General features: G+C 47.6%; 2 protein-coding genes across 2 annotated transcripts; both read left to right on the top strand.

Moving 5' to 3' along the window:
- The first annotated feature begins 78 nt into the window (after window positions 1-78).
- LOC114791313 (sodium/potassium-transporting ATPase subunit alpha-1) lies at window positions 79-6,823 on the top strand. The gene is made up of 22 exons (XM_028982060.1): window positions 79-205; window positions 376-486; window positions 763-822; window positions 1,272-1,475; window positions 1,579-1,692; window positions 1,773-1,907; window positions 1,995-2,112; window positions 2,192-2,460; window positions 2,673-2,981; window positions 3,283-3,417; window positions 3,499-3,691; window positions 3,776-3,951; window positions 4,037-4,173; window positions 4,253-4,403; window positions 4,490-4,658; window positions 4,735-4,889; window positions 5,021-5,144; window positions 5,234-5,379; window positions 5,571-5,701; window positions 5,883-5,984; window positions 6,487-6,578; window positions 6,659-6,823. The coding sequence occupies exons 1-22, from the start codon at window positions 194-196 to the stop codon at window positions 6,685-6,687; spliced, it is 3,072 nt and encodes a 1,023-aa protein (XP_028837893.1). The 5' UTR covers window positions 79-193; the 3' UTR covers window positions 6,688-6,823.
- A 1,210-nt stretch (window positions 6,824-8,033) lies between these two features.
- On the top strand, window positions 8,034-22,493 carry LOC114789871 (sodium/potassium-transporting ATPase subunit alpha-1). The gene is made up of 22 exons (XM_028979296.1): window positions 8,034-8,216; window positions 12,930-13,049; window positions 13,156-13,215; window positions 13,751-13,954; window positions 14,031-14,144; window positions 14,517-14,651; window positions 14,737-14,854; window positions 14,942-15,210; window positions 15,747-16,055; window positions 16,770-16,904; window positions 17,006-17,198; window positions 17,295-17,470; window positions 17,552-17,688; window positions 17,767-17,917; window positions 18,018-18,186; window positions 18,265-18,419; window positions 18,495-18,618; window positions 18,885-19,030; window positions 19,110-19,240; window positions 19,341-19,442; window positions 19,667-19,758; window positions 19,938-22,493. The coding sequence occupies exons 1-22, from the start codon at window positions 8,205-8,207 to the stop codon at window positions 19,964-19,966; spliced, it is 3,081 nt and encodes a 1,026-aa protein (XP_028835129.1). The 5' UTR covers window positions 8,034-8,204; the 3' UTR covers window positions 19,967-22,493.
- Window positions 22,494-26,136: the final 3,643 nt, after the last annotated feature.

The raw sequence follows: 26,136 nt of genomic DNA, 5'->3' as shown, positions 1-26,136 counted from the left end.
AAGGCCAAACTCCTCCCTGCTCCCCCAAGCCACCTCCCTCCCACTCAGGTACGCTGGCAGGCTATAAAAAGGCGTGAATGCTGCGCGACCAGTCGGGGAACTCTGATGCGCCTGTTGAGAGGGTGAGAGGAAGACTAGGGCGGAGGCTTCACGATCACCTTTGGAACTTGGACGCTAGCGGACGCCCGGCACCATGGGGCTCGGCGTAAGTCACCCCTGTGACATTGACGACTTGCCTTTTCAATCGAGGGTTTTTTAAATGCTAAAATTCCACATCTATTCACGTACACTGACCTCAGGGGCTACAGTGTCACATTGTTTAAGTGTTTTGTCCCTTTGCTTTACTTTTTATGTGCTTCGGGCTGCTTATCACAGAATGGGAATGACAAATACAAACTTGCTGCAACCTCTGAAGATGGAGGGCAGAAGAAAAAGGGTAAAAAGCAGAAAAAGGACATGGACGAACTAAAGAAGGAAGTTGATTTGGTAAGTGCGCAAGATTGAGAAACTTCCAAAAAGGGCTGAATGCTTAAAACAGTCACGATCTAATTGATCTATGAAGAAAATAAACTTTGTATTTACAAGATTCAGATTTGTATGAGAAAACCGGACCGATTGCGTTCGATTCAGACTAACTGTCTTTTTAATGCATGTGCTAGATGTGACCTGTTGGGTGGCCCCGGCAATAAAAAAAGTGCAAACACAAACGGTTTTATGATGAGTCAAGCTGAGATAACAGGTCATTACTTTTCACTCCTTCAGGATGACCACAAATTGACCTTGGATGAAATTCACCGCAAATATGGAACAGACCTGACCAGAGTAAGATACTAAGAGTTGATTTGTAGAAAATTCCTTTTTTTTTTTTTTTTTTTTTGCACGTGTGTCTAAAATGAAAGATCTGAAACATAAAAAGTGTGTTTGAACCTTTCAACTTTATTTTATGGAAATTCACTTCAAGGTCATAGCACCAAGAAACTATGTTCTGGGTGTGCATTTTTGCAGGAAGCAATATATGCTGACAAAGCGATGCACAATCACAGAGTCTCTCTAAAGTTTTGTAGTTTGTTATGATAAAAATGCTTTGTCATTAGAATTTTTGGAGAACAAGTTACATATTTTACAATATTTCACGCCACTGCACTAGTGTAACCTTGACCTTGAGCAAAGGTCACATTGTACACTACCTTGTAAATGGCATGGATTCATGTCGTAAAAAATTAACCTTCCGAACAGTTTGTACAGAGAACTCTGTCTCTTTTTTTTTTTAGGGTCTTTCCTCCTCTCGTGCGAAGGAGATCCTGGACCGCGACGGTCCGAACGCCCTGACCCCTCCCCCCACCACCCCAGAATGGGTGAAGTTCTGCAAGCAGCTCTTTGGCGGCTTCTCCACGCTGCTGTGGATCGGTGCCATTCTCTGCTTCCTGGCCTACGGCATCCAGGCTGCCGCAGAAGATGAACCAGCCAATGATAATGTGAGTGTTTTTTTCTGGTTTTGTATTTTGGTATTAGGCGTTTTTTTTTGTGTCAGAAACCCAGGTAATGGTCACATACTGCTGAATTTATCGCCACGAACAGCTGTACCTGGGCATTGTGCTGTCCGCTGTGGTGATGATCACCGGATGCTTCTCCTACTACCAAGAAGCCAAGAGCTCGAAGATCATGGACTCCTTCAAGAACCTGGTTCCCCAGGTAAAAAGTGCCCTTTTTACATAAAATGATAGTGAATGATAGCGAATGAGTTTGGAAGACACATGTCTGGTCCACCTCAGCAAGCCCTGGTGATCCGCGATGGAGAGAAAAAGAGCATCAATGCCGAAGATGTTGTGGCTGGGGATCTGGTGGAAGTTAAAGGTGGAGACAGGATTCCCGCTGATCTTCGTATCATCTCTGCGCATGGCTGCAAGGTTAGCCTTCCAAGGACACCCAATCAATCAACTCTAGTTTCTCTCTTTCTTTTTCCTGTTATTCCTTATTGTTGAATTTGTTCGTAGGTGGACAACTCTTCCCTGACTGGTGAATCGGAGCCCCAGACTCGTACACCTGATTTCTCCAATGAAAATCCCCTGGAGACCAGGAACATTGTGTTCTTTTCCACAAACTGTGTTGAAGGTACAAATATTAAAAACCTCACATGAGTTTTTAAGGTACATTTTCGGCATATTAACTCAAAAATCATTACCATTTTTAGGGACTGCCAGGGGAATTGTTATTAATACCGGTGACCGGACCGTCATGGGCCGAATTGCCACCCTGGCCTCCAGCTTGGAGGGAGGAAAAACCCCCATTGCTATCGAGATTGAGCACTTCATTCACATAATCACGGGCGTGGCTGTCTTCCTGGGCGTGTCATTTTTCATCCTCTCCCTCATCTTGGGGTATGGATGGCTGGAAGCTGTGATCTTCCTGATCGGCATCATTGTGGCTAATGTGCCAGAGGGACTCCTGGCTACTGTCACTGTGAGTACCTTATCCAGAGTGACTTACAATCAGTAGTTACAGGGACAGTCCCCCCCTGGAGACACAATATTAGTAAGTGGGATTTGAACCTGGGTCTTCTGGTTCATAGGCGAGTGTGTTACTACCACCCTGAGTACTGCCTGTTTCATATCTGGCACCGACATGGAACCATGCAAATGTGTGAAATTACCATTATTCCTGGTCTTCCCAAGGTGTGTCTGACCCTGACTGCCAAACGTATGGCCAAGAAGAATTGTCTGGTGAAGAACCTGGAAGCCGTGGAGACACTGGGGTCCACCTCCACCATCTGTTCCGACAAGACCGGAACCCTGACCCAGAACCGCATGACAGTGGCCCACATGTGGTTCGACAACCAGATCCACGAGGCCGACACGACTGAGAACCAGAGTGGAACCTCCTTTGACAGGAGCTCCCCTACCTGGGCTGCCTTGGCGAGAGTGGCCGGCCTGTGCAACCGTGCCGTCTTCCTGGCCGACCAGAGCAATGTGCCCATCCTCAAGGTGGGTAAAAGCACCACAAATCTGCGTCACACCTCTGCTGAGACACCTCTTCCTGCTTCCCAACGTTTCTTTTATCCAAGCAAAAATGTATTTTTACAATATGCAGATTGTGCAGCAGGCCCAAGATCCAATGAGATAAACATGTTATCACAAGAAACATGACAGCCATTTCGTAACTCCCGCTGTTTTAGGTCAGCGTAATGGCTTTCCTTAGTATTAGTTCTACAGTACGCTCAGTAGATGGTCTTGTCGAATGGGAACGTGCAGTCATTCGCAACTCATGACATGTCCTCCATTGCAGAGGGATACAGCCGGCGATGCCTCTGAATCTGCCCTGCTTAAGTGCATTGAGCTGTGCTGTGGCTCGGTGAAGGAAATGCGAGAGAAGTACAATAAAGTCGCCGAGATCCCTTTCAACTCTACGAACAAATACCAGGTGAAGGTTTCATGAAATGACTGCAGCACAAGAACACTGAGACTCTGTTCCTGAGACTGAATGTCAACTGCGTCTCGGCAGGTTTCCATCCACAAGAACCCCAACAGCTCAGAGACCAAGCATCTGCTGGTGATGAAGGGAGCCCCAGAAAGAATACTGGACCGCTGTTCCACCATCATCCTTCAAGGCAAGGAGCAGCCCCTGGACGATGAGATCAAGGATGCTTTCCAGAATGCCTACGTTGAACTGGGAGGTCTTGGAGAAAGAGTGCTGGGTAAGGTTCACTTAAACTTGAAAAAAAAATGCTCCACTGAAGTCTTTTTCAGTTTTACTGAATCAAATGTTGCTCCATCATCAGGTTTCTGCCACTTCAATCTGCCTGATGACCAGTTCCCTGATGGTTTTGAGTTTGACACCGAAGAAGTCAATTTTCCCACCGAGAAGCTCTGCTTCGTCGGCCTCATGTCCATGATTGACCCACCGCGTGCCGCCGTGCCAGATGCCGTGGGCAAGTGCCGAAGCGCTGGAATCAAGGTGCCACATCATTTCATCAAGCTTACCGGCTCAACCACTTGGTCCAGATGTGGAGATTAACCCTTCGGATTGTTGTTCATTCCAGGTTATCATGGTGACTGGTGATCATCCCATCACTGCAAAGGCCATTGCTAAAGGTGTAGGCATCATCTCTGAAGGCAACGAAACAGTGGAGGACATCGCTGCTCGTTTGAATGTCCCTATTGGGGAAGTCAACCCCAGGTAAAATGAACACTCATCCCTGTTTAATAGAGCACACCAGTTACCGGAAGAGACTAAACCGGCTCCTCTGTATCTTTAGAGATGCCAAGGCCTGCGTAGTCCATGGGGGTGACCTGAAGGACATGACCGCCGAGCACCTGGACGACATTCTGAAGCACCACACTGAAATTGTGTTTGCCAGAACATCCCCTCAGCAGAAGCTCATTATTGTGGAAGGCTGTCAGCGTCAGGTATCACACAAGTCCACTTTTCTTCAAGAGAAGAACAAGTTATGAAACGAGTTTCATGTATGTTTCCTTGTTTATTTTAACCACAGGGCGCCATTGTAGCTGTGACTGGAGATGGTGTCAACGATTCTCCTGCTTTGAAGAAAGCTGATATCGGCGTCGCTATGGGTATTGCTGGATCTGATGTCTCCAAGCAGGCTGCTGACATGATCCTCCTGGACGACAACTTTGCCTCCATTGTCACTGGCGTGGAAGAAGGTGATTGGTTTTTACTAAACAGGTCAACCAAACCTTGGAAGTGGTGGGATGGACCTTCACTGATGTCTTTAAACAGGTCGTCTGATCTTCGACAACTTGAAGAAGTCGATTGCCTACACTCTGACAAGTAACATCCCTGAGATCTCACCTTTCCTCCTCTTCATCATCGCCAACATTCCCCTGCCTCTGGGCACTGTCACCATCCTCTGTATCGACTTGGGCACAGACATGGTATGGCATTCTATGCATCCATTACATTATTGAAGAAGTTCCCATACTGAGGACATGTTACCTGTCAATACTCTGGACAACACATCAGTTTTTGTTCTAAAAAACGACGAGGCTGCTGTTCCGTGTTCCAGGTTCCTGCAATCTCTCTAGCTTATGAAGCAGCTGAGAGCGACATCATGAAGAGACAGCCCAGAAACCCAAAAACGGACAAGCTGGTGAATGAGAGGCTCATCAGTATAGCGTACGGGCAGATTGGTACGATTCGCAAGTCGGGACGCCTGTGTGTAAAGGGTCTGGGGCGTCGCAGTCTCGTCCTCAGCCTCGGGTTGTCTCTTGTTTTTCAGGCATGATGCAGGCAACAGCTGGGTTCTTCACCTACTTTGTGATCCTAGCTGAAAACGGCTTCCTACCAGCAGATCTCATAGGAATGCGCGTCCACTGGGACGATAAATACACAAATGACCTCGAAGACAGCTATGGACAGCAGTGGGTCAGTCATACACTGATTACTTCAATATCTTCTACGATTAAATGTTCCTCTCCCACCTAGCTGTTGGTTAGGAACGTCAGCATTGCCGTTCCATTGAGTAAATGTGAATAAAACTAATGAGAATAATGTCCAGCACCCTTAAATCTTGTCTCGGTTTCTTCCGATGACCATTCTTTTTCCAATTTTTCCAGACATACGAACGCAGAAAGATTGTTGAGTACACATGCCACACCGCTTTCTTTGCAAGCATTGTGATTGTGCAGTGGGCCGATCTGATCATCTGCAAGACCAGGAGGAACTCCATTATACAGCAGGGAATGAAGTAAGCCAGGCACATTGCGTTCCCACGGGCCTCCGCTATCTGTTTAGTCTTCCTGGAGGCCTGCGTCTGTGTTTTTTTTTTTTTTTTTTTTAAGCTCTTGTTGACTCCTGAAGTTCGAGAAGAGCCTGTGCATTCACGTACGAAGAATCCTCACTGTCTCTGTAATCCCTCTTAACCCCAGGAATAAAATCCTCATCTTTGGACTGTTTGAAGAGACTGCCCTGGCTGCATTCCTGTCCTATTGCCCAGGCATGGACGTTGCCCTCAGAATGTACCCTCTCAAGTGAGTTCACTGTGTATTTACCTCTCCCTTTCATAACTCATAGCTGGACCTCCCATCAAAAGTCTCCATGGCATATAGATTGCACATAAGCCTTAAATGGCTCACATAAGCTTCTGTTTGGGCCGCTTTCAAACTATATTTTGTCTACAGACCCTGCCACCATGGTTACACCCTCCAACAATGATACCAAAGACAGTCCCCGCAAAAAGTACATTTCATGGACACACTCGGATTCTCACGTTCCAGATATTTTACTCACACGCTCACGACAATTCGTTAAAAAAGCACTAAATATCATACGCATCTCCACACCAAAGAAAGACGCTACCGGGTGTTTGAATCTAAAATCCAGGGCAACGAAATAAGGTCACAAGTGGCCCATGCGTGGGGAGACGAGTCCACACCTGCATGCTCCGGGCCACGAGTCTGCCCATAGACTTCCTCCACGCTCAGTGTGGCCGCCGGACTGTACTCAGCTTTCTGCTCCTCTGCTCCTCTTTAGACCCTCCTGGTGGTTCTGTGCCTTCCCCTACTCGCTGCTCATCTTCCTTTATGACGAGGCGAGAAGATATATCCTGCGGCGAAACCCAGGAGGTACGACAGGAGGTCAAATTGCACGAAGAACGACAATGTCATACTGCTTAAGTCACACTTGTTCATTTTCTCTGTTTCAGGTTGGGTGGAAAAGGAGACATACTACTAGCATCTGCTACAAAAGGTCCAAAACATTTTGCAGTGCATGAAGATACTTTGTCTTTTTGTATTTATATGAAACACGCTGTACGTCAACTGAGACGCTGAATGCATTTTAAAATAAACGTCATTTCACTGACACTACAGATGACCGTTTGGTCTTATTCTTGATCGAGCCATATTTCCAGTAAACCGTTTAAATAATTCCGCTTGAGGCAAATCCCGCTCCTGCGCTCAGATGTAGTGACAGATCTTGCACCTTTCTTTCTAAATTCGTCTGTCACTAGCATGAAACCTCTTGACAACGTGGCGTCCTCTGTGGTGGCACCCCTGCCTTCCTGAATGAATGGTGCCCGTGGAAGCAGGAGCTTCAGTTAACATGATCAGTACCTGCGATCAGTAGTTTGGCAGCAGCGTGCACCGATGTCAGGCAAAGCTCCCAGTTCGACTGAAAGCGCATCTGCGTTTGACGCGTCGCCGTTCTGCTCGGCTTCAGGGCCCCACCCGAAGATCCATCCTGCCATGTTGGAGCATGCTCCACTAGAGGGCTCTCGATTGGTGCGCGCTCGCATCCCTGTGCTCCGAACGGGCCCGGAACGTGAGTTTCCATGGCAACACATTTATAGGATGGAGCCCACAGCGTGCAAATAAAATTCATGATATTTTTAGCCCCTCACTTTGAAGATGTACAGCTCTGGACAATTTTCAGCGTTAAAACTTCATGCAGACATGAAAAGAGCCTCCGTGTGCTCTTGGCGCAGCATGGTGCATCAAGAATAATACGACATGTGAAATCTCCATCTGGCTCCACATCATTAAACATTTAGTCCTGTGATCCTTTCAACACATTGATTCTGTACCAAGTTTGCAATATCCAAATGTGTTGTTATATGCATGAGCATAAAGTCCCTTTGGGGTTATAATTTCGTTTTCATTGCGTTGCACAATAACAATAACGTATGCTCCTCCTTCCCCAGTGGCCCACTCTCGATGTCCACCAATTTCCCATGCGACCCGGTGCATTTTATAATGAAATGATTTGCCCAACTTATGTAACTAGAGGGGCTCCTTCGCAGCAATTCTTCACAGATTTATTCATGCGGAGACACCGGCCACGAAATAGATGCCATTCCTGTCGTTGTTGTATCGTCATTTCTGTTTTGTCTTATTAATTTTTGATGCACGGAAGCTTAAACAACGCGAAGTTGGCGACAGAGGGTGATTTACACCCCGAGTCCCTGCACGGCGCTGGCTCCGCCCCCGTCTGCGTTACCATGGCGAAGAGGGTCGACGTCACGCCAGAAAGACTCCGTGTATATAAGTATCGGGGCCGCGTTAAAAACGCGGTAGCTTGGATGCGGGTCCGGGTGGAGTGACACGTGTGGACAGGACGCATCCAAGGGTGGCCAAAAAAAACAATATCGGCGTCCGTTTTAACTTTTTAACAATCTTTTTTTACCGTTTTCATTTTGTTTTATGAAATTGCCATCGGATCGCTCGAGGGGTCTCTGACAATAAATCGGAAAAATGGGACGCGGCGTAAGTGCTCTCACGTTTTTTTTTAACCCCCCCCTCATCTTCCCTCCTTCATTTACAGTTGTGGTTGCCGATTCGGAAAGCCGCGGACGCGTCTTGTCGCTCTAACAGGTGGTCGTGTTTTTATTTTTTATTATTTAAAACTTAGTTGAAAAAGACCGTGGCGAAAGTGTCGAACGCGAATGGAACGATTCTTTCAAACGCCCGCGATGTTGGGGGTGACTTCCGCGCCGAGGACCGCGATGTCGGCCCCAGTCCGCTTCTGCGTTGTGGCTTTTTGCGATTGTTTTTTAAAAGTTATGTGTGTGTGTGTGTGTGTGTGTGTGTGTGTGTGTGTGTGTATATATATATATATATATAGTGTGTGTATACGCGTAGAGGCGTGTGTGCACGTACGGGCGACGGGACCGGCGGTAACTTCCTCCCAGCGCGGGAGCCGCGAGCTCGACCCCCGGGCCGCCCCGCCCCCCGTCCGAGACCCGCGTGACGTGACGTCGTCACCGACGGCCACAGTTCCATGTCACCATTTCACGTGGTTTATAATTATTATTATTATTATTATCATCATAATTTCACTTTTCCGTTTTTCCTCACCAGGTGACCGTGTTGTAATTCCCACGTGTGGTCGACCACGGGAAAGTGTGTCAATTCAGACACTTGGGGAGAATATTCCCAGAGGCCCTTGCACCATCAGCGAGCGGCAACCAGAGCCACGCCCTGCTGCAGGGCTCCAGGCTTTTATTGCGCCTTCACAGCTGGAGGATGCGTGGCGGGAGCCGCCGTGCTGCATTGCTGTCGGAGGGAGGGATGGAGGGATAGAGGGAGGGAGGGAGGGTCTGAGGTGGTGGCTGCCGGGCCCAGCTGTTTATTCTCATTCCTTCCCCGGCGGCGCGGACGCTATGTTAGGACCGTCCCTCCTCTCCCAAGGACTTAACATTCTTTCCGCTCGCCAGTCGGCGCGCGTTAGTGGGCCCTTTTGTCACCCGTGATCTCATCACGGCGACAGGAACGTCGGGGGCGGACCCTCGCCCCGCAGCCCCTCCCCCTCCGTCACCGCCCGCTCCTTTGAACACGTCCTGTCCTTTTTTGGCGCGTCACCTAAACCAGCGGCCGTTCCGTGGCTGTGGGTTCCTTCCTCCAGGTCATGTGACTGGGGGTTTACGTTCTGCAGGGTCTGCAGTGTCGCAAAGGAAGGTGTGGTTTTTTTTTGACAGGCGCTTCCTCCGCAGTGTGACACAATCTAGATTTTGTAGCACCCCCCCCCCCCCCCCCCCCCCTCGCTCTCTCTCCCTCTCTCTGTCTGTCTGTCAGGGCGAACGACGGACGGACAGGCGACGTACTCACACTGGCCGCGGCGGCGGGTTTCAATGAGCCCCCTCTGAAACAAAGGGAGCGCGGCGCAACACGTGACTCCACCCATCAAGATATCCAGAGGTGTGGCCCCGCTGCCCGTGGCAACGGGGCAAAGTCCCCGCGAGGGGAGGAGGCGGGGCCGACTCCTCTCTCCTGGCACACAGGCCACAGCACCGGGGCAGATTTGACTGTGCCGCCGCGTTCGGAGGATTTCGTTCTTTCTTTTTTTTTTTTTTTTTTTTATTGATCCGATATTGGATTTCTGAGTATTGACGACCTACCTAGATCGTGGATTAGCGTTGAATTAGACGTCCCTTTAATACTTTGTGTTTGTAATGTTTGGAGTTTCCTGTCTCATGCTGGACCGTACGGTTAATGACGGGGGCCAATCAACACACGGTGGCGGGTCGGTATGGAGAAGATATTTAGATCGATTGATAGTATTGACTATCTATCTCCTTAAATCGTTCAAATTCATGGATTTATGTGTGTGTGTGTATATATATATATATATATCCCCCTTTTATTTCGCTGGCGGCCTCGCAAACTCCCTCTTCCTGCCGTATAAAATGACCCAATGACCAGAGCGTAGGCGCTGGCGGTCCCCGTCCGCGGCGTCCTCCTTTGAAGCGGGCCCGTGACGTCCGTGGTTGTCACCTCCGCTTTGTGTGAAGGTGCGGCGGCCCGATGGGAAGACCGCAGGGGGCCACGTCCGCTGTAAAGGGCCCCGCCTCGGCCGCTGTCTTCAGACCTCATTCCAGAAAAGGAATTCCGCGTCCTCCGATCCCCCGGAGGCTTTTTATTTGCACTATCACCTGACTAGTTGCGCTGTTGGTGCAGGACTGTGGCCTTCGTGAAATCAATTAGACCCGCAGTTTCCGGGACTGGAGAGTGAAAATAAACCCGCTGTTTGTCTAAGATGCGACGTTAATATACCTAGAGGGCGATTCTCTGGAAAATCAAACCAAAATGCTAAAAAAATAATAATATTTTGAAAGACGGTTTCTTCCTCACGATGTAATATTTTTACTAATTTCAACAGATTCAAAGGAAATAATCATAACCCTGGCATTCAAAGTTTAGTTAATACACGTTATGCTGAATATTGAATCAGGCTTAATTAAAATATTCATACAATGCACCACATTTTAACTCCCAGTACTGGCTGAACCATTTAAAAAGTGTAGCTTTTAGACCAGTGACATTGTTGTCCCGTGCTTCGCCACCATCTTGGTCCTTTTAGCTGCAGATATTGCAGATATAAATAAACTTTTACACAGATTTCAGCTCAGTGGTGGCCTAGCGGTTAAGGGAGCGGCCCCCATAATCAAAGGTTGGCAGTTCGAATCCCGATCCGCCAAGGTGCCACTGAGCAAAGCACCGTCCCCACACACTGTTCCCCCCCCTGGGCGCCTGTCATGGCCGCCCACTGCTCACTCAGGGCGATGGTTAAATGCAGAGGACACATTTCACTGTGTCATCGTAGCTGCAGCACACGGTGAGAATTGTAGTGTTGATGCTGATTTTAAACTGCTTGTATGGCTTTTTGCCATAATTTAATACTGAACTACCCAGTCGTAAAGTACTACATACCCGTCACACTTGTTCATAGTTCTGAACACTAGTTATGCGGATAAAGTTCCCAAAATGTCCCGTGCATCACGTAGAGAATCGTTCTAATTTCATCATTGAATCATGATGTGTAGAGGAAGAGACTGTTATCATATTGTTTTCTATCTTATTCCCACTTTCATATTTCAATCAGGATTATTTGTGTGTGCGTAACACTTTTAGATGGCCGGGTTCGTACAATCATTATTTGAAAATTTGAAAAGAGAATTTTCCAGGTCTTGAAAAGCCACGCGGTCTGTTCCAGCACCTCCGAGGCCGCATGTCTTGTAAACTAGAGCTCATGATCTACGCCCGAACCTGATTGGTCCGTTTCACTCGGGCTCGGGCTGCACAAGCATGGAGGAAGAAATGCTGCCGTTTACGTTGAGCTTTTCGGGTTGCCATAAGTTCGGTTTTACACGAAATTTCAGACAACATATGGTCATAAAAATGTGCCTTAAGTCATTGAAAAGTCATGGATATTCTTTTATAAGAACGTGTAGGTTGGTCCCTGAACAATTTCCGAGTGTTGGGAAGATGAGGATCAGGTGACGTAGCATAACCAACACTGTAAAGATGTATATTTTATTGGAGCGGATACAGCTCCTTGCGTAATGCGGTGGTACGGATGCTAGATCGTTGTTGAAACGATTCAGTTCGGTCGGATCCCGCTGTAAACTCGTCCATCTCTGACCAGACCTCTTCTAATGAAACGTCTCACATCGTCTTCATCACGTCCAGTCGGCAGCATTTCCCTGTCCTCCCAGCCGTTTAAAGAGCCGGAACTCCTTAATTATTCCCGTTTTATGTCCTTCTGTTTAATTAAGCCGAGTCTGGAGCCGAGCGTGGCGTATCAGGGGGACGCACATTCGGACGATCCGCGGTTGGCTTTTCAAATAAATTACCCATGATTCTCTACTTGCACAGTGAAATAGCCACGCAAAGAAAGACTGCAGTAAAACTGAGGCGGAAAAAAATGTCAATTTGAAAGATTACAGCGAAGCACGTTGAGATGAGTTCCAGCAATTACGCAAAAATGATGAGTGACGTGAATCAACGTACAAAGAAAATGATTGGACCTCATAACAGATATAGCATACGTGCAGGTTTACGATTGCGAAACCTTCATGACCTGCAGGCAGATGCTGTGTGTCTGATGATGGCCTCTGAATAAAATATGAGCGTAAAGCTTTCAGAGGGTGTTTATGGGAACTAAGGGCCGGCAGGACGCCTGCCTGAGAGCCGGGGTCCCCCCCCCCCCCGCCGTCCCCCCCCCCCCCCCCCCCCCCCCCCCCCCCCCCCGTCCCTCAGCTGATTGCTCTCAAAGTTCAGAGCAGGACCTTTTAATTCGTGGAGGTTGCGTAATACCCGGGGTCTATACTGTGCCGGTTTAATGGCGAGTAAGCAATAATCCCTCAGATTATCAGAGGATGGGTATTTAAATTATTCCATTGGATTTGCGTTGGCAATATCAAACAGTAATGTAAAGAGCTTAAACAATGGATTATACAATCTGGTGACGACATCATGATACGTGGCTATAAGCCGTTACCACGCAGCAGTTCAGGCCTCATTTGCGGTGCGGCTCCGCAAAAGAAGAGTTCGCAAAGCGGCTTTACGGGGAAATGGAGCCTCTATCCCCTAAAGTTCGTGCGGTTCGTTGGAAGGGGCTCTTCCAGGCCGCGGCCCTTTGTCCCTTTCTGCGGGGACGATGCTAAAATCATGACGCCTCGTGTCTTTTGTGGCTTCCAGGAAGGACGTGAGCAATATGAACTTGCAGCAACCTCAGAACAGGGCGGGAAGAAGCCCAAAGCCAAGGGCAAGAAGGAGAAGGACAAGGACATGGATGAACTGAAGAAGGAGGTGGACCTGGTGAGTCCCAACCAATGAAATCGTAATAATAATAAATCTTCATGGTAATTAAAAAGAAAAATAAAAGCATTCATAAACCATCTCCTCTCTCTCCTCCCATGTGCAGGATGATCACAAGCTGACTCTGGATGAGCTCAATCGCAAATTTGGCACTGACCTGACAAGGGTGAGTAGCGGATGTGCAGCAGGTAAACGTTTGGTTCTGATTGGCTGAGAGGACTGGCAACGTCTCATGACGCCGTATTACGAGGCGTGTTGAAACGATCCTCATAATCGATGCAGATGTGGCCGAGTCGGAGCGCCGTACGCGTTTCGGCTGCGGTCGAACCTGTTTAACGGCCGTCAGCGTTCTGCCGGAAACTGACAGCAAGAAAACGTTGCCGCGGCGTCACACGCAGCCAACCGAACGCTGGTGCTGGACTCCCGCGTGGACGCTTTGATTCGCTCCAGTAAGCAGAAAAGTGGTCCGCGTTCAGTTCACTTGACGCCACGAATGGCGTAAAAAGCGGCTGGTTCTGATCTCACGGACACATATGAAAAACATGATGTGAACCGCATGATTTTTTTTTTTTGTTTTTCAAGCCGTCATCATTTGAATTCAGAATTATTGGAATAATAATTAAAAAAAAAAAAAAAAAGAGTAATTAATTAGTCTGTAATTAATTAGTGCCTGGAGAGTCATCTTTGTTGTTCTGCCGCAGGGCTTGACGAGCGCCCGTGCAAAGGAGATCCTGGACCGCGACGGTCCGAACGCCCTGACCCCTCCCCCCACCACCCCAGAATGGGTGAAGTTCTGCAAGCAGCTCTTTGGCGGCTTCTCCACGCTGCTGTGGATCGGCGCCATTCTCTGCTTCCTGGCCTACGGCATCCAGGCTGCTTCAGAAGACGAACCGGCAGCCGACAACGTGAGCAGGACGGCATCCTGACGTTGGCATTTCACCGCGTTGCCCAGCACGCTCACGTTCTGTGTTCGCTCCACAGCTGTACCTGGGCATTGTGCTGTCCGCTGTGGTGATGATCACCGGATGCTTCTCCTACTACCAAGAAGCCAAGAGCTCGAAGATCATGGACTCCTTCAAGAACCTGGTTCCCCAGGTAACAACAGCACCATGTCTGACTGAAGTTCTCAGTGCGCTCTACATACAGCGTCCAACACAGAGAGAATGAGGAGGAGCTTCTTCCCGAGTTTTTTTACATTTTTTTTACTTACTTACTTACTCACTTTATACACATTTGACTTCACTCATTTGCACACCTTCACCCTACCTGTTACACATATTTTATGTTAAAGCCATAAAAGTGTAATATTTGGTGATTTTGCATATTGGTTCATTGTATAACTTTCAACATTTGCAATATTGAGGTCAGTAGCAGTCGCCAAAGCATTTCACGGCATATCATACCGTGTATGATCTGTGTATATGACAAATAAAATTTGAATATGAATTACACTCTGCTCTCCCACAGCAAGCCTTGGTTGTACGCGATGGTGAGAAAAAGAGCATCAACGCCGAGGAGGTTGTGGTTGGAGACCTGGTGGAGGTGAAAGGTGGAGACCGCATACCTGCTGACCTGCGTATCATCTCTGCTCATGGCTGCAAGGCGAGTCTGCGTGTTCCCTCAAGAGGGAGAAAGCGATGCGTGTGTTTCAGGTGCTAAGTCGGTGTTACCGTTGGATCCTTTTCAGGTGGACAACTCCTCCCTCACTGGAGAGTCAGAGCCTCAGACTCGCACCCCTGATTTTTCCAACGACAACCCCCTGGAAACCCGGAACATTGCTTTCTTTTCTACCAACTGTGTTGAAGGTGCTCAGTGTTCAACATTTTAAAACGCATTCCTTCTGCGGTAAACATTTTGTGTTAAAACCGTGTTAATCTCCCCCTTCCATGCAGGTACTGCCAGAGGCATCGTTATCAACACTGGCGACCGCACCGTCATGGGCCGCATCGCCACTCTGGCCTCAGGCCTGGAAGTGGGCCGCACCCCCATCTCCATCGAGATCGAGCACTTCATCCACATCATCACCGGCGTTGCCGTCTTCTTGGGGGTCTCCTTTTTCATCCTCTCCCTGATCCTTGGGTACAGCTGGCTGGAGGCGGTCATCTTCCTCATAGGAATCATCGTCGCCAACGTCCCTGAGGGTCTCCTGGCTACTGTTACTGTAAGTGTAATATAGGTTGCTGTTATGCATTGTTACATGTTTGAATTAGGGGTGCTGAAATGATCTCTTAATGGGGCAGTGGTGGCCTAGCGGTTAAGGAAGCGGCCCCGTAATCAGAAGGTTGCCTGTTCGAATCCCGATCCGCCAAGCTGCCACTGAGCAAAGCACCGTCCCCACACACTGCTCCCCGGGCGCCTGTCATGGCCGCCCACTGCTCACTCAGGGTGATGGGTTAAATGCAGAGGACAAATTTCACTGTGTGCACTGTGTGCAATCACTTCACTTCACTTTACTTTACTAATTCTGCAGTGCAGAACATAATTCATTATCTCATAATGACGTTGCTTGGTGCCGGTAGCGACTGTGGCGGCCTGATCTGAGTACAGCGCCACTCACCTGGTTCAGGCGTCCTGAAACGAGGCCTTAGCCCCTTTGAAAATGTAATGTAGAAAAACGTATTGTGATTCAATAACCGGCGCATTGATGATCGAATCGTGAGGCCAGTGATGGTTCACACCTCTAGTTTGTATCCACAGGTGTGTCTGACCCTGACTGCCAAACGTATGGCCAAGAAGAATTGTCTGGTGAAGAACCTGGAAGCCGTGGAGACTCTGGGGTCCACCTCCACCATCTGTTCCGACAAGACCGGAACCCTGACCCAGAACCGCATGACAGTGGCCCACATGTGGTTCGACAACCAGATCCACGAGGCCGACACGACTGAGAACCAGAGTGGAACCTCCTTCGACCGCAGCTCTGCGACCTGGGCTGCCTTGGCGAGGGTGGCCGGCCTGTGCAACCGCGCCGTCTTCCTGGCCGACCAGGAAAATGTCCCCATCCTCAAGGTTCATCATGTTCATTTTTTCCTTATTTTTTGCATTTAAGATAAGATGAGATAAACCTTTATTAGTTCCACAAGTGAGAGATTTGCATTGTCACGGCAGAAAGTATAAAATGTACACTATACAATCTAGAAACACAAAATATGAATGTATGTATTGGGAAATGTATATGAAAACTTTAAATAGGTATATGTATTTATCTACACGTACAATGGGTATATGTATGATTATATGTACAGAGTGGGTACATGGATATGTGTGTGTACACACACGCACAATTAAATTATAGTGGATGATTATAATTCCACACATATCCCATTTTTACAGTTTCTTTTTACTAGCGGTACTGTATGATTAAATGCCATCGAGTCCAGGACCCACAGTAACAGTTTGTTTTAAACCAGCCTGTTTTTCTTGATTGTTGAACAGCACAACTAAGTCTTGTCTGCCCTCTCTGGGCGTAACCCTTGGCAGCCCTACTGGCAGTAGAGCACCTTTCGTCCAAGGGCTTCAATGTTCTGCCCGTAAAGCCCTAATTCCCGCTCATTCGCCCTGTTACTGCGGGCGCCCATTAAATACCTACTCAGACAACAAACGTCCATTGTGGACCCTTCCCCCCGGTTCTGTACAGGTTCTTCTAGAAAGACTGACCTGTTTTATGGAGGGGTGGTTCTAACCTTGAACGAAACGTGTAAAAGGTCATCTTTGTACAAACAGAGAGATGTGGCTGGCGATGCCTCGGAATCCGCCCTGCTGAAATGCATTGAGCTCTGCTGCGGATCCGTTAAGGGCATGAGAGACAAGTATGCAAAGATCGCCGAAATCCCCTTCAACTCCACCAACAAATACCAGGTACGTGGGGCCGCCGCTCCTGCAACCGTTGAAGGACCTGTTTACAGAACGTGCGTCCTTCATTTTTCCCGTTTTTTTTTTTTTTTTTTTTTTCCCGCTAGCTGTCCATCCACAAGAACGCCAACGGCTCGGAACCGAAGCACCTGCTGGTGATGAAGGGTGCACCAGAGAGGATCCTCGACCGCTGTTCGTCCATCATGATTCAGGGCAAAGAGCAGCCCTTGGACGATGAAATGAAAGATGCTTTCCAGAATGCTTACCTGGAACTTGGTGGCCTGGGGGAGCGAGTGTTGGGTAAAATTCTGCCTTTTCTGCACCTCACGACTCCCCCCTTTAACAAAAACCAAACTGGGACGTTCTAACGTTACGCTATGTTCTGTTCCTCTGTAGGTTTCTGCCACTTCTACCTTCCAGATGAACAGTTCCCTGAAGACTTCCAGTTTGACACGGATGACGTCAACTTCCCCACGGAGAACCTCTGCTTTGTCGGCCTCATGTCCATGATTGACCCACCGCGTGCTGCTGTGCCAGATGCTGTGGGCAAGTGCAGGAGTGCTGGGATCAAGGTGCCGCATCTTTTTGCTCTGTCCAGACACCTTGGTCCAGATGTGGCGACTTCACCTTGTTCATTTTGTTGCCAAATCCAGGTCATCATGGTGACTGGTGACCACCCAATCACTGCAAAGGCCATTGCTAAGGGTGTGGGCATCATCTCGGAGGGCAATGAGACTGTTGAGGACATCGCCGCCCGCCTGAACATTCCCATCAATGAAGTCAACCCCAGGTAAATGATTTAGACAGTGGCCGGTCGTGGACATGTCCTTCACGTGGACATTACCTAAATGCCGTTCTGTGTCTTCAGAGATGCCAAGGCCTGTGTGATCCATGGTGGTGACCTGAAGGACCTGAGCTCAGAGCAGCTGGACGATATCCTGAAGCACCACACTGAGATTGTATTTGCTAGAACTTCTCCTCAGCAAAAGCTCATCATCGTGGAAGGTTGCCAGCGCCAGGTAGTGCACGTCGCTCAGCTGCTTGCGAGAGGGTTTGCCTTTATGCTTTTTTTTTTTTTTTGTCTTCTTAGTCTCGTTGCTTTTCCTGTGTTGACGACAGGGCGCCATTGTAGCTGTGACTGGAGATGGTGTCAACGATTCTCCTGCTCTGAAGAAAGCTGATATCGGCGTCGCTATGGGTATTGCTGGATCTGACGTCTCCAAGCAGGCTGCTGACATGATCCTCCTGGATGACAACTTTGCCTCCATTGTCACTGGCGTGGAAGAAGGTGAAAGACTCAACCTTGGCTTTTGTCTTCGTTGTAGCTCATGTAGGTGAACAGGCTACATTTACTCTTGAAACACAGGTCGCCTGATCTTCGACAACCTGAAGAAGTCCATTGCCTACACGCTGACCAGTAACATTCCCGAAATCACGCCCTTCCTGCTCTTCATCATTGCCAACATTCCTCTTCCTCTGGGAACCGTCACCATCCTCTGCATTGATCTGGGAACTGACATGGTAAGTTCTTCTCAGATCTCGTTTTCTACACGGACAAGGACATTTCTAACAGTGCCCTTCTTTCAACCGTCCCAGGTTCCTGCCATCTCCCTGGCCTACGAGGCAGCTGAGAGCGACATCATGAAAAGACAGCCAAGGAACCCCAAAACAGACAAGCTGGTGAACGAGAGGCTCATCAGCATAGCTTATGGGCAAATAGGTGAGTGGCCTCGATCCCCCACCCCGACCGACGGGTGCAGTGGTGGCCTTGATCAAAGCACCGTCCCCACACACTGCTCCCCGGCGCCTGCTCCTGTCATGGCTGCCCACTGCTGCTCACTGAGGGTGATGGGTTAAATGCAGAGGACAAATTTCACTGTGTGCACCGTGTGCTGTGCTGCTGTGTATCACAAGTGACAATCACTTCACTTAAGACTTAAGAAACGGCGGTTCGAGTTTTAATTAGCGTCATGTTCAACCCATCAGGCATGATCCAGGCGTTGGCTGGGTTCTTCACGTACTTTGTCATTCTCGCCGAGAATGGATTCCTGCCCTCGACGCTGCTGGGCATACGCGTGAACTGGGACGACAAGTACGTCAACGACCTGGAGGACAGCTATGGGCAGCAGTGGGTGAGTGTGCCTCTGCCGGCTGGTGCGGCTTCCTGCATTATCTCCCCCTCCGCTGACCTGAGTTCCTGCTGCGTCCCAGACCTACGAGCAGAGGAAGATCGTGGAGTTCACCTGCCACACGGCGTTCTTTGCCAGCATCGTGATTGTGCAGTGGGCTGACTTGATCATCTGTAAAACCAGGAGGAACTCGGTCTTCCAGCAAGGAATGAAGTAAGTTGAGGAGCTTCGGTGGGGTTGGGGGGGGGAAGGGGGACTCCAAACATCTCCAAACATCTCCAAAATGACACTTGCCTTCTTATGTCCTTCCCAGGAACAAAATCCTAATATTTGGACTGTTTGAGGAGACTGCCCTGGCTGCCTTCCTGTCCTACTGCCCTGGCATGGATGTTGCTCTCAGAATGTACCCTCTGAAGTAAGGCTAGATCTCCCTCTATTATCTCTTGATCGTGTATGAATAATAGATCATCATTTGGCGAAACGTGAATAATAGCGTAAAGGTCGTTAGTCTTCACGCTTTTGTATTTCTCCCGTTTTGGTCTCATAACTTTCATTAATTATTTGTGGTCTGGCATTTGTCTCAGTCTTGTAAAATTAATGAAAATAAAAAAAATTTTCCTCTCTTCTTACCCCACCCAGACCCAACTGGTGGTTCTGCGCCTTCCCCTACTCCCTCCTCATCTTTATTTATGACGAGATCCGAAAACTTATCCTTCGACGTAACCCAGGAGGTAAACAGCAAGGTTTTTTGCTGAATGTTTGGTGTTTTTTTTTTTTTTTTTTTTTTTTTTTTTTATAATGTGGTCCCTTGCCAAAACGAGTTCATTAATCTCTTACGGCATGCAGTCATCCCACCAGAGACCGGCTATTGTAATGGTGTTGTGCACTAAAGCTCCCTTCTCTTTTTCAGGTTGGGTGGAGAGGGAGACCTACTATTAGAGCAACCCAGTCTGCATCCCGTGGTTTCGCATTTGCATGGTTGTCTTGCTGCTCGGAAAAAAGAAATTTTAACCTCGGTCAATTTGGATGTGTTTTTTTTTTTTTTTTTTTTTTTTTTTTTTTTTTTATATAGGGAATGCTTGATGCAAACACTGAGATCATGAACCAAGACATTACGTGCCTTGTTTCTGAGTCGGACCAATTTTATACATGTTTTTAAAAGGTGATTAATAAAACTCCAGTCAGGTCCTACATGTTGGTGTCCTTTTTCATTTTTTGTTTGCCCGTTCTTTCATCCCGCCTGCCTTTTATGTTCCGTACGTGCTTCTGTGCCGTTCTTATTCTCCATCCACATCTCATTTTTTTTTTTTTTTTTTTTTTATTTCTGTAGTGTACAGCGTAGAATTGTCAGGATCTCGGTACTCCTACCCATTAGCTAACAAAGACGACTTGTTTAGTCAACCTGCCATAGGAGACCGTGGTAACCTTACTGCCCTGCGCTTGTAGCAGCAGCCCTTCTACTTTACTGCCTACTGGTTTTATTATTTCTTTCTTTCTTTTTTTGCCTTTCACTTTTCGAAGACTCAAGGGAAGTGGGGGCAAAAAAAATAATACAATACTTTGTTGTGTGGGAGTAGCTTTACAGTCTCGCAGTGTTCTCTTGGGCAAGTGAGGGTGTGCATATGTTAAGCAGGTTCGGAATGCATAATCCAATATCCTACGCCTGAAGGAGGGAGCCCCTCCCTCCCCCCAGTTCGTTTTCCCAATGTGCAACACCCACGCCGTCTCCTTAAACGTGACAAAATGCAAGAGTCTGCCTCAGTAGCCTCCACGCCGAGCATAGCGTTTATTAACTGTAGTTGGTGTTTAATAAGACTGTTATCTCTGTAACCAGCATTTTAATGTTGTTTTTTGATCTTCAAGTGTGAAGTTGCAGTTAGTATCTAGGGGACGTTCGTTGCTTCGTTTAATGGTTTTCAGGAGAAGTATATTTGCATAGATTATTATTTATTTATTTATTTATTTTTCCCCTCCATGATCACATGCTGAAAGCAATGAAACCATCAATACAACCTTATAATGCAGCAGACCAGTCTGCCACTGTGGCTTTTCCTTCTCCCTGGCAATATGAACCTAAAGAAACCACTCACACTAGCTGGTTGAAAACGGGAAACACTTAGGTCTGCTTTTTGTGCAATAGGCGTCGCGCCATATGCCTGTATTTATTTATTTATTTTCTTTCCTCCCTTCATATTTATTGTGTTCCCATCCGTCGGTAGACAAAAGCTCCATGGCTGGGAGAGCTCCTTCTCAGAAGACCACTTTTGTACGCTTCATCTTTATCACAAGACGCAGAGCAGGGAGACTGACTTGAGTGGAGGCTTATCTCCCGAGGGGCGCCTATCTGCCTCTGGATAAGGCCGGCCGGCAGCCAGCTGCACGCCGTGATGGGGTTAGGGCGGGCAGGTAGGCACGGGTGCACAGGGCCTCCCCCGGGTGAAGTTGGTCTCCAAACGATCTCCTTTTCTGCCGTTTGTCACAAAAAGCAGCGATGGCCGAGATGCCGATTGTTAATACCAGGCCGCACATTGCAAGCGGGGGGCTGCAGAGAAGCTATTTAGGGGTTCTATCATTAGGACTTACAGCAAAAAAGAAAGACTTCTACAAGGAACCGGGTTCGTCAGCAATAAAGGACCTTGATTTTTCCCTGTCTGGAACATTTAAAAACCCAAAAAAACAAACCCAGCGCAAGCAGGGAGCAGAAAACATCAAAAGTTACAAAGTTGTTGACTGGTTATTCCTAAAATGCATTCCTATTGGCATTCATTACATGCAGGCCTACGCTAACCGGTCATATGACTAGCTGGGAATTATTCCGTCAGGGAAAGAAATGGAGAAAAGGTCAACGAGGGAGCTGTACAAATGGGTCAATGAAAAGTCACAGTCTAGTGGGCGGAGCTCATTGAACTTTTTTTTTTGTTTTTTTTCGGTTTCTTTCCATGTGATGTATAGAATGCGTGGACGCAGCCTGGCATGTTTTGTGACTTTGTGCATGAATTTGCATGACCTTTACGTGACTGTCTGGCGGACGGTCTGCTCTGAAGGTGAAGAACTGGGGGTCATCCGCGCTGTAACCGCCGAAGTGAGTTCCTCGCCGAGCCCTCTCCGGCACATTAGTGCCACTGGCTGCACAGTCAAGTGAGCTCTTAACTGCGCCGAGGGCGGAGTGGCACCCACGGCGGCCTCGGAGCGCGTTCAGATCGCCCTCCATGTTATCCACCTCATTTAGTCTTGACTGCAGCAAGTCCTGCGTCGGTGGAACGCTGGCTGAAACGATTACGTCCTGTCGTCACAGACTGAGCAGACAGGCACAGGAGAGGAGAAGACATGTATAGGCTCATTTAAGTTCAGTTAGAAAGTGAGAAGTTCTAATAAATAGCACATGTTTACTTCTTGTACTATACAAATATGTATGAGGGATGGGGGTGAAACTGTTATGACGAATAAACCAAATTTATTTACCTTCTCTGGCCGTGGTTTCTGAAATTCTTGCCGCCAGGCATTGTTAATTGACTACAATGAATAATGTCACGATATTGCAGCCTGGTTACCGTTCAGCCTTACTTATCTCCACTAGAAATCACATTCAGAAGTAAGCAGATGGCGAAGTGCACTCTCTCACTGCTCTTACCCGGGGCTGAAGGCCTTTCGAATTTGCCAAACAGCCTATATGAATATGATTAACGCACCAGCTATGGCCATATGTCTGCACATATTCACCGTTAACTGCAGCACCAGAATATTGAGAGAGAACCTGCCAGCTTACAACGGTCTTTGTCGGACCCTCCACGCAGAGTAGATGGGCCCATCTGGGCTTGAGAGGATAAAGCCCTCGAAGACGAGTAGAAAGTGCTTTAATTCCCGCACCGAGGAAGTAGATGGAGGGCCGGTGTTCCCGTCCAAGTCCCCCGCAATCGACCGTTAATCGCGGGCAGGACGGGGCATCTGCGTGAGCCTTCCAGTCCAGCATGACAAAGATTTACTTAAAGAGCACCAATTTCAGAACAGAGAAGTGAGAAAGTGAAGTGATTGTCACATGTGATACACAGCAGCACAGCACATGGTGCACACAGTGAAATGTGTCCTCTGCATTTAACCCATCACCCTTGGTGAGCAGTGGGCAACCATGACAGCCGCCCGGGGAGCAGTGTGTGGGGACGGTGCTTTGCTCAGTGGCACCTCAGTGGCACCTTGGCGGATTGGGATTCGAACCTTCTGATTACGGGGCCACCACTGCCCCCTGAGAACGTGCTACGTAATTGCTGAACTGTCTAAACAGAGCTTTACACCCAGCACATGCGCCATGATTAGCTAGTTTGTATGTAGTCAAAAGTAGGTAGTAAATCAAATCCTATATTCTGTTTAGGGACTAAGAAGAGTAATTAAATAAAAACCTACAGGCTGTCAGTGTTTAGCATGGAGAACGTGACCCTTTTTGGAGCAGGCTAATGTCACTAACAGCCACACACGCCACTTAATCTCAATTCGTTCTGCATTTTTGTGCTCTGCGGCACTGGAAGCGCTTAAAAAGGGAAGCTTTCTTAACCAGAGAATGTAGACCAAAAGGGAAAGCGTAACATAAGCACTGTAGAGAAACTGGTGAAACAGGCCTTCTAGCATGTTCCATTAGTGTCGAGTAACTAGCTACCCAGGTTTACCATACAGTTTCTGCCAAGCTGCGGTACTGCTGCCATGTTGAAATCGTGAAACGTTACGGTTTTAGTAGGAGAGGACAACAGATCTGTCACATCCACACTGGAATTGCTGCTCTACCAAGTTTTATATCAATCGCTAATCAACTTCAAACTACCAATGTTGTCAAGAAATACACGGTAAGAAGCTTAAATGGAGTCAGTGGAGTGTTAGTTTCTTTTTAGTTTTCAGAATTTGGATAAAGTTGCCTGATAGTGTGGGGGATTTGTACTTGCAGTCATTAGTTTTGTTATAAACAGATTTCAAACTGGCATCAGTTCCAGATCATTCCAAACTGCCCAACTACGCAGGAACCACCCTGGCCTCATTGCAAGAAGGGTTACTTGTACTTTTATGAATTTTTTTCTTTACATATTTTTAAATAGACATGTGTGCATTATTACAACATTATTTCTTATTTATCCCAAAATCACATACAGCATGTCTCAATGGGCATTTAAACAAGCAGTCCTCCATTTGGAATTCTGCATTTCCGTGAATTGCGGAAAAGGAAAGGGGTTCCCATTTTAAGCCGATTAAGCTTGTCCCTGGGGGGAAAGTACGTGTTCAATCAATACCCATCTCACCTCCACATACCCCCAACCCTGGGCCAGGATCAGACGCCAAGAGGCAGCTGAGTTTCAGCTCCAGGCTGACAGGAGGAGGAAGGGCCAAGATGCGCTGAACGCAAATTATTCCCTTTATTGCCTCCCCTATAAATTACCAGTTTCTTTTTCACAATGCAACATCTTTCATAATGAGCTGTTCTTTTTTTTAAAACTCTCTTGAAGTAACAGTGCAAGGAATTTCCAAACAAGGAAAGGGTACATGTGATGGGTGCTAGACATCACGCAAGCCGGCCTGCTTAGTTTTCCATTGCACGGGCCAAGGGCTCCCAGTGTGCTCATTTAAGAGACGTAACCTGAAGCCCAGCCAGGTTCCAAAGGTGGCTTGTTGTTTTGAAGACAGAGAGAGTAGAAAGTGTCCCTCACAAACAACCCCAGAGGAAATATAGCACCGGACATTTAAATGACAGCCGTTAAATGAAGAGCCATTGCGCTGATCATGAGTCACGGCGCGGTTCGGAGCACGGGCACGTTGAAGAGCGCGTCCCACAAACCAGACAAAAAATAGAACCTCCCCACCTCCCTCTCCATGTCACACCCACTCCATCTTCCTTTCATCACCATCTGTGACTACTGTCAGGCACGATTGTGTTTCTGATGAAACTGTTACACAAGCCCTGTTTGGTGTTTTACTCGCGTTACATAGATTCGTCTCCATTTGAATTATTATGCGTCTAATTTTATTTGCGCCGCTGTCCACACAGCCAACTATCTACAGGTGGCCTAGTGGCTATATGAACCAGAAGAACGTATTTCATACGGTCCATTTCAGCGCCTAAATCTCTACTCTACATACTGCACTTATTAACCCCGACGGAATGATAGCAGATATGAGCAGGATGGCTTGGTGTTGTTTTTGTCATTTTGGGTCTTGCCTCATGAAAACACATCCCCGGGTTGGCTGTTTCTCCAAAGGTAATCTAGGATTCTGGGTAGCCTGGACTCCATTCAAGTCACCTAATGAAATTTGAGGGCCATTTTCAGATATTGCTGCAGGCTGTCAAGCGCAGAGCCACGGCAAGACACGTTTTCCAGCATGGTCATGGTACAGCTTTCCTGTGTTTTCATGGCATGGTCTTTCCTGGCCATCAGTACCACGATGAACTGAATGTTTTCACAATTTATTTGGATGAGTAAAAATGACGTGACTTTAAATAGTTCGCAGCCTGAAAGCTGATGTAATGGAATGGCCTTCACAGCTCTGAAGCTAATTGAAATTGTCTGACTTGCCACAGCAGCTCTTCACAGCGCATTCATTTAGTGGAAATTGGAAGGTTTCTGGTTCAAATCCCAAACTGCAAAGGCGCCACTGAGGTCCCCCTAATGAAGGTCCCGTCCCCACACACTGTTCCCCTGGCGCCTGTCATGGCTGCCCACTGCTCACCAAGGGTCATGGTTAAAAGCAGAGGACACATTTCACCGTGTCACCGTGTGCTGTGCTGCAGTGTTTCACAATGGCAATTTCACTTTAGTTTTTTTGACAGTGAATTACTTGTCTTTGACCAGAAGATTCAACTGATCATTAAAATCCATATTAAAAAACATGGTTCTGAGTTTCTCACGCGTTATGAACCATTCAACCACACTCAAATGATTACAAAGATCACTAAGTATTTAAAATTAATTTGAAAAAAGGGGGGCACTCGTTTCAATTACAGTATCAATTACAGCTACAACCTCAAAAAAAAAAAAAAACTTTTACACGTCTAAACCACCAGAGGACAATGATCTACCTGACAATCAATGTCTTTCCCCTCAGTCTGCAATGGAACTGTCATTGTTGACATTATA

This window comes from Denticeps clupeoides, chromosome 5, assembly GCF_900700375.1.
Source record: "Denticeps clupeoides chromosome 5, fDenClu1.1, whole genome shotgun sequence".
NCBI classification, from domain to species: domain Eukaryota; kingdom Metazoa; phylum Chordata; class Actinopteri; order Clupeiformes; family Denticipitidae; genus Denticeps; species Denticeps clupeoides.
This window is presented reverse-complemented; position numbering and strand designations above follow the sequence as displayed.